We start from the raw sequence: 8,336 nt of genomic DNA, 5'->3' as shown, positions 1-8,336 counted from the left end.
ATGGAAGTAAATCCTAGTATCTCTGCTTCCCATTATTTAAATACTCCTGCCTTTCCTTCCCAGTGCTGGGATTAAATACTTCTGCATTAGCCTCTTCAATTCTTCTTCTCTAACTTGGAAGGCTGATTTAGGGGAATATTTCCCAGCACTAGGAGGGAGAGGCAGGGGATATAATCCCAGTACATAGGAGTCAGATGCAGGGTGATTTAACACCAGCACTGGAAGGTAGAGGCAGAGGAATTTAATCCCAAGTGTCAGAGGCAGAAGCTGGAGAATTTAATTCCAGCACTAGGAGGTAGAAACTGGAGGACTTAAACTCTGGAGGCTGATTCAGGTGGATTTAATCCCAGCACTGGGAGGGAAAGGAGGAGGATTTATTCCAGTAATGGGTGGCAGAGGCAGGGGGATTTATTCCCTGCTCAGGAGGCAGAGGCAGTGGTTTTAATTCCAGCACTGGGTTGCAGAGCTAGGGGGATTTAATGCCAGGACTGGGAGGCAGTGGCAGGAGGATTTAACTCCAGCAATCAGGAGGTTGATGCAGGGGAATTTATCCCCTTGACTGTAAGGCAGAGGCAGGGGCATTTAATTCCAGCATTTGGGAAGCTGATGCAGGGGGATTTAATCCCAACACTGGGAGGGAGAGGCAGGGTGATATAATCCCACCACTCAAGAGTCAGAGGCAGGGCATTTAATTTCAGTGCTTGGGAGGTTGATGTAGGTGGATTTGATCCCTGCACTGGTAGGGAGAGTCAGAGAGATTTAATCCCAGCATTTGTGATTCAGAGCCAGAGGCCAGAGGACTTAATCCCAGCACTTGGGAGTCAGATGCACAGGGATTTACTTCAAGAACTCCAAGCAGAAGCCAGAGAATTTAATTCTAGCATTTGGGAGGCTGATGCAGGAGGATTTGATTCCAGCACAGAGAGGGAGAATCAGAGGGATTTAATCCCAGCACTTGGGAGCCAGAGGCAGGGGGATTTAATCCCAGCACTGGGTGGCAGAGGCAGGAGGATTTAATTTCAGCACTTGGGAAGCTGATGCAGGGGGATTTAACCCCAACACTGGGAGGCAGAGCCAGGAGGAATTAATCCCAGTATTTGGGAGACAGAGCCATAGGCCAGAGGATTTATTCCCAGCATTCAGTACGCAGATGAAGGGGGATTTAACCTCAACACTGGGAGGATGACACAGGAGAATTCAATCCCAGCAATGGGATTCAGAAGCAGGGGTATTTAATTGTATCAATGGGAGGCAGAGGCAGGCAGATTTAATACCAGCACTGGGAGGCAGAGGCAGCGGGATTAATTTTAGCACTTGGGAGGCTGATGCAGGGGGATTCAATCACAGCACTGGCATGGGGATATAATCCCAGCATTCAGGAGGCAGAAGCAAGTGGATTTAATCCCAGCATTCAGAGGCAGAAGCAGGATGATTTAAATCCACCACTCAGAGGCTAATGCAGGGTTATTTAATCACAGCACTGGGAGGGAGAAGTAGGGGAATTTAAGCCCAGCACTCGGGAGACAGAAGCAGGCAAACCTCTCTGAGTTTGAGGCTAGCATGGTCTACAGAGCGAGTCCCAGTAGAGGCTCCAAATCTACACAGAGAAACCCTTACTGAAAAAACTGAAAAATATATCAAAAGGAAACAAAAAAAAACCCACCCCAAACCAAAATCATTGTTGTTGGTCTCTATAATAACCAAAAAAAAAAAAAAAAAAACCCTAACATCATTCTCACCCTCCCTTTTTTCAGTTTTGTCCCATCTCAAAAAAAAAAAATAGCTAATGCCCAGAACATATATTCTGACTGCCATTCTCTGCTAACTATAAAGAAGTGCCCCAGTCCTGTAAGAAACCGTGCTCTTTTTAACAGCTTTGGCTGAACACAGAGGGCACCTCCATCTCAAAGAATAGAGCTTGTTTTCTATTTTACACACTTCAGAAGACATGTACCCTTACCTCAGTAACCACTAATTTTTATGTTGTTTAAAATAATTTTATTTTATTTTTTTTGCAAATGTAATATCGAATCCATAATTTCCCCACTCCCCTTTCCTCTTTCCAAACACATCCATGTATCTGCCTTGCTTACTTTTAAATTCCTGGTCTCTTTTTCTTTAATTGTTGTTGGTGGTTGTGTTGATGGAGTACGTGGCAGTGTTGGTGGTGGTAGTGGTAGTGGTAGTGTGTGTGTGTGTGTGTGTGTGTGTGTGTGTGTGTGTGTGTGTGTTACTAAATACAAAATACTCCCTGATCAGTCCACATAGTGTTGCATGCATACATGTTTTCAAGGTGGCTAGAGTCCAAACAAGACCTGGACAGGGAGGACACCAATAGGCATGTTAATGTGGGGGGAGGCAAGCTCAGGAGGTAAGGCAGTATTTAAGAGAGCCAGCTCCAAGACTGCATCTATGATATACAAAAAAATCCATGAATTTGGTGAGGGCTTAGGAAAAATTCTTATCCACCTGAGGGTTAGACTTTATCTATCTGAGGGGGAAAATAAGGAAATATACATGCTTTCTGATGGTAACTCTCTCTTTAACTTCATTTAAAAAAATCTCTTTCTCTGAAAATCTGTCTCCCAGGCATGTAGCTTGATCTGCTTAAGGGGGATGGCAATGGGATTGGAAACTATCCCTGATGAATGAGCTGGCTTTTTGGAGCCTACTACCTAGGGTGGGATACCTTGCACAGCCTTGAGGTAGGGGGAAGGGCTTAGACACGTCTCAACTGAATGTACCTCCCCATGAGAGGCTTAAACTTCTTGTAGGAGGGAATGAGGGGTAGGTTGGGAGGGGGTGGCTGGAGGTGTGGGAGGAGGGAAGATGGGGATCTTTGATTGCTGTGTAAAATAAATAAAAAATATTTCTTAATACAAACCAAACAAAAAAAGGAGATTCTGACTCCATGTAGCTATATCTCTTAACATACAGCGCTCTCTCTCTCTCTCTCTCTCTCTCTCTCTCTCTCTCTCTCTCTCTCTCTCTGATATGATGATATGATTCTCTTTTTGAAAGTCTCTCTTGTTCTCACTCTCCTGCCTACTTTCATCCGCTTTCCTGAGCTCCCTCTGCATACCCACATACATGTTCACACATTCTCTCATTCCTCTTTCTTCCTCTCATAGCCAAACTCTGCAGAAATATAACTTAAATTTTCAGGGCCTGACCCATTCAGGGTCTGACCCATTCTCATAACACATGGTAAGTCACATATTTTTTCTCAGGCTAGGAAGGTCTCACTGACTGGCCAGTGGGTAACACTTGGCCAAGCATGTAGCCTGAGTGGTTATTGTTCCAAGACATAGAATGACATTGAAATTCAGGACTTAACAATAAGAGTAGTTGATTAAACCTTGAGTGGTTGGAGTACATGCAGAAAGAGAATTATTCCAGGGGGTTATGTCTACCAATATTGCTTCAGTTCTGACCTTGATTTAGCAATTAACAAATGGAATTTATGTCTGTGTGTTCTCTTCAAGGGCAGTTAGTCTGTTTTGAATTTGTTCTGATATCTAAAATTAGCTGTCTTTTGTGACTGAGAATACTGTTACTTTCTTGTGTTGGTCATGGAAAATATTCTAGTACTATTTTTATTCATCAGAATTATACAGCTTTAACACAAATTATCTTTCTGAACATCCATAGCTATAAGTATTTCCAAAGATGGAATTTTTATGAAATAAATACATAAGCAGTGGGGAAAATACCCATAGCGGTTATTAGGGAAGAAATGAAGTGGCACATGAGAAAAATTACAGACAGAAACCACCAATCGTTTACAGTCAGGTACTCCGTGGCATTGCCAGATGATCAGGTAGGGCTGGTGGGTCAACCTGTTAAATACTAGTTGTCATATGCTGTATACTCCCATGGCCTCCTGCAAGGAGGCTTCAACCCTAGACAAGAAGTACAGTCAATAACCACCATTTTAATCTGTCTCTGTGCAGTTTTTTGAGCCTTTCCTGGATCTTTCTCTGTAGACCAGGCTGGCCTCAAACTCATAAAGATCCGCCTGCCTCTGCCTCCTGAGTGCTGGGATTAAAGGCCTGAGATACCACCACCAGGCATCTGCAGTTCTTATAATAGTTGTTGCTCCCCTGCCACACACACCCTTGTTTTCAGCTTCTCTTACTTTCAGAGAAGGACTCAAGTTACACCTCAGGAGGCTGGTCCAAATTTGCAGTAATGGAATACTCCACAGGAAAAAAATACTTCTAACAATTTAGAGAAGCCCTGAGAAGAATTGAGCAATTGAAGTACATGCTCGTTTATGCATTTAGGGCTTCAAAAATTGCACAGTCAATAAAAATGTGGGCCCCATTTTAGTACAGGAAAGAAGCCTACACTGACAATATGAAATGCAAAAAAGCATTTCATATTGTCACAAGGATACTCACAAAGGCCAAGCATGGGTGTCCCACAGACATATGCCCTCTGTTCCTAAAGAATTAGAGAACTGGGGCTCTTGACATGAGGGGAAAAGATCCTCAGGTAGTCCAAAGAAGCAACATTATTTTTGTAGGGAATTAAGAGAGGAACCTAGAGTGTGTTCTGAGGGAAGTCCCCATCCCAATACACTCAGGAGGTTTACAGCCTGGCCCTAGCATCAATCCTTGGAGGTACATGCAGGACTATTGTATTAATTACTATCAGAAGTGTCTTAAGACTAATGAGATTCTTAGGGTGAATGGAGGGTCCTTTAGCCAGATAAGTTCCCAGAATATTGTCAGAAATCAGATAAGGATTCCATGGGAGGAATGAGAGTACTTCTCCCTTGCTAGGAGCCTACATTTTCTGTGCAGTAGTAATGGGTCATGCCCCCATTTACTCCCATGCTATGAGGCTGTACCTGAAATAGTGGTAAAGGATGTTGGTTAGAGGACATGGCTTACATATTTCTAGAAGGGTGTTAAAGTCATGTCTGAGGAAAACACATAACAACAGAGTATATCACAGCAAGACAATTGGCAAGGGGTAGCAGAGAGAGGTTCAGGATTTCCAAGAACTTGCTTGAAGATTCTCACTGGAAACTGAGAGGGCCCCCTCAACTCTAAGGAGCTAGAAAGTATGAGTGCCAGCCTGCTGCATTCAGCCAATCCCCGAAGAGGCAGGAATGATAAGCTGTAACCCCAGACTTACTCTGTTTTTTCCTTAGGGAACAGGTAGTTGAGAACAGAAGGCCAGTAGGTTCCTAAAATTAGTGCTCTCATGGAAACATGTAGAGGCTAACTTAGATAAACAAAGGGTGGATTCTCCTGGATGAAAGTACTCACTTAATTTCATTCTCCCCTTGGCAGGTGTCTGCATCTCCAGCATCCTGCCCACACATCTTGCTGTCGTCCCTAGCCAGGTCATCATGCCTCGTGGTCAGAAGAGTAAGCGCCATGCCCAGAAGAAACGCCACCAGGCCCGAAGTGAGGCTCGGGCTAGTAGAGGTGTTCAGGACATAGCAGAGGAAACACCAGAGGCAGCAGAAAAGTCCTCTGCTGCTTCCCAGATCCAGCCTGGGGCTGAGTCTTCCAGTACTGCTGAGGCTCCTCAGAAAGCAACACCATCTGCCACAAGCACTCTGAGTATTTCTTCCACTGAATCACATGAGAGCTCCTTTGAGGAAAGTGATGAATTCAAGGAAAAGGAATGCCTTGTTGAGGACAAGCCCTGCACCATCCGTCCTCACCAAGATATGGTAGCAAGAAAGGTAATGGTACTCTTACAGCACTTGCTCCACAACTTCAATCTGAAGAAGCTTACTACTAAGGAAGGCATACTGAAGCTTATCACCAAGAAGTATGAAGACGACTTCCCTGAGATCTTCAGGAGAGCCTCTCAGAAGCTTGAAGATGCCTTTGCAATGGAAGTGAGGGAAGTCAACTCCAGTGAGCCCTCATACAACCTCATCAGCAAGCTGAAGCTCCCCAACAATGGGAGGATTCGTGCTGGCAGAGGCTTTCCCAAGACTGCTTTCGTGATGTGTGTCCTAGGTATTATCCTTGTTAGGGGCAATTGTGCCAGTGAAGAAGAGATCTGGCAAATACTGAAGACGAAGCGAATCTATCCAGGGAAGAAGCACTGCATCTTTGGTGAGCCCCGGAAGCTCATGACCCATTATTTAGTGAAGCTGAAGTACCTGGAGTACAGGCAGGTGGCAGGCAGTGATCCCCCACGCTATGAGTTCCTGTGGGGTCCCCAAGCCTATGCTGAAACAAGCAAGGTCAAAGTCCTGGAATATTTGGCCAAGACAAACCAAACAACACCTAGTGCCCTCTCTGCCCTTTATGAAGAGGTTTTGAAAGGTGACCAAGAACAAACAGAAGCTAGAGATGAAGATGAATCTGATGCCACTGACGAAACTGATGAAGATTCCTCAGTAAAATTACCAGTGAATTCCACTGTCACTGGTGACCCTTAAAGTTTTCCTGTCATTGAGATAAGGACATAAAACATGAAAAAAAGGTTTTTTTGCAAATATGAAATAATTCTACAGTTAGAAGGATTAAAAGATGCTCAAATCTAGTTTTCTCTTTTTCTTTCTTTTTTTAACTATGTGGTTTGGTAAAGTCACATACAATTAAATGTTATTCTTTGCTTATGAAATAAAGTTGAAGAAATTAAATGTTTCTGGCTCAAAATTTGTTCTTATCTGCTAATCACCAAAACTTCCGTTAGCATACTGGTCAAACTTGGATGCTAAGACAAACCATTTGCTTCTACTTTTATAATTTTTAAAATCTAAGAACTGCATCTCAATCACTATGATATTTAATTACTTTTATCAGTTAAAGTAAATTGAAAATATGAGAGTGTTTTTATGAAAACTATTAAATTGAAGTATAGTGAATAAAGAACATAGGATATTGGGGGAAGATTAAGTAATAACAGTGTGGTGCATACATGGGCTGCAAAGATGTTGCCAAGAGGAAGTTGGACAGATGGAGCCCAAGTTGTTTATGCTGACATTAGATACAAAACTCAGATAGGATGATGTCAGTACATAAACAGCTCATAGATAAAGGAACAAATATTGGGTGTCCTTTAAAATTATTGGTTGTTTCCTATCACTACCTCCTAGTGTTCTGAGGTTTTCTGCTATAAAAAGATGCTTACTGCCTAATAATAAATGAGTTCCTGCTTGACATGACTCCCCACTGCATTTGATTGTCTCTGGGTAAAAGGAAGTCTGGGAAACTGGTAAGATTGGTGTACTTAAACTTTCCTTGGTTCTAGTCCTCCTCCTCAGAAGTGATCTAATTTCAGGATGCGGTAAAGCCCCACAGCTGGCGCTATAATGTGGGGCTTGAAAGTACACTTGGCCAAGGCCAAGAGGTCTTCCAGGGTAAGTGAAACCCTCAGTATGGTTAATGCAATTTTTCCAAAAGACCCCCATGAGCCAAGGGAGGCCAAAAATGGTAAATAGGACCAGGAGAGTGAAGAGACCAAATTGTACATGAAAGGGAAAGTCACCCCCTCCATGCCTTGTGAGCCATGTGCCCAAAGGAGCAGGGCCCCTTGCCTTACATCCCTGAAACAAGGAAATGCTCTTAATCATACACTACCCTTAGAAGGGACCTACTTAACTGGGGTACCTGTGACCTGCCATTAGCCTGGGATCAGGGAGCCAATGAACCAACTTATGCAAAGGCTTATATTACCCAGATAGGGCTCCAAGGGAGGCAAGGCATGGGCCCCAAGAGCAGACCTCCCAGGAATTTCCTGTTTATCTTGCCCCTAGCCCTAAAAGGTCATAAGAATGGTACTGGTGGGAGGCAAAAGACCTTGGGGAACTCCGCAAGGCAATGGCAGAGGATGGTTCGAATGCCCCTTGGTCCCAGACCCTACTGCAGAATATTGCATATAATCCCTGTGTCCCTAAGGATTGGCTGGACCTGGCTGAGGCTGTCCTTTCAAGCAGTCAATATATCAAATAGTGTGCCCATTATAAGGAGGAATATAGAGTCTGAGCAGAGGCCAATTAAGCTGCTCAGCCCACGATCCTAATTACTTAGAGCATGTTGGTGGGAACTGCTGAAGGTTACTCTACTGGGGTCCAGCAAGCCACAATCCTGGTGCCATACTAAGACCAGGTTTGACAGGTGGGACTAGTGCCTGGGATAAGCTGGATGAGGGACCTACAGTATCCCCCATAGCCAGAGTCAGGCAGAAGCTCAATGAGACCCTACCAGAGTTTATAGACCAGGTCCAACAGAGCATTAATTGCAAACTACCAACTGGACATCTCTGGGGCCAATTTATAAAGATTCTGGTCTCGGATGGAATGAATTCAGAACACCTTGCTGCCTGTGCAGGGCTGAAAGAGGCTTCCATGGGCTGAT

At 44.0% G+C, this 8,336-nt stretch overlaps 1 protein-coding gene across 1 annotated transcript; it reads left to right on the top strand.

Moving 5' to 3' along the window:
* The first annotated feature begins 5,362 nt into the window (after nt 1-5,362).
* LOC118574696 (melanoma-associated antigen B3-like) lies at nt 5,363-6,415 on the top strand. The gene has a single exon (XM_036175615.1). It carries the CDS (start codon nt 5,363-5,365, stop codon nt 6,413-6,415), a length of 1,053 nt encoding a protein of 350 aa, XP_036031508.1.
* Nucleotides 6,416-8,336: the final 1,921 nt, after the last annotated feature.

This window comes from Onychomys torridus, chromosome X (assembly GCF_903995425.1).
Source record: "Onychomys torridus chromosome X, mOncTor1.1, whole genome shotgun sequence".
Taxonomy (NCBI): domain Eukaryota; kingdom Metazoa; phylum Chordata; class Mammalia; order Rodentia; family Cricetidae; genus Onychomys; species Onychomys torridus.
This window is presented reverse-complemented; position numbering and strand designations above follow the sequence as displayed.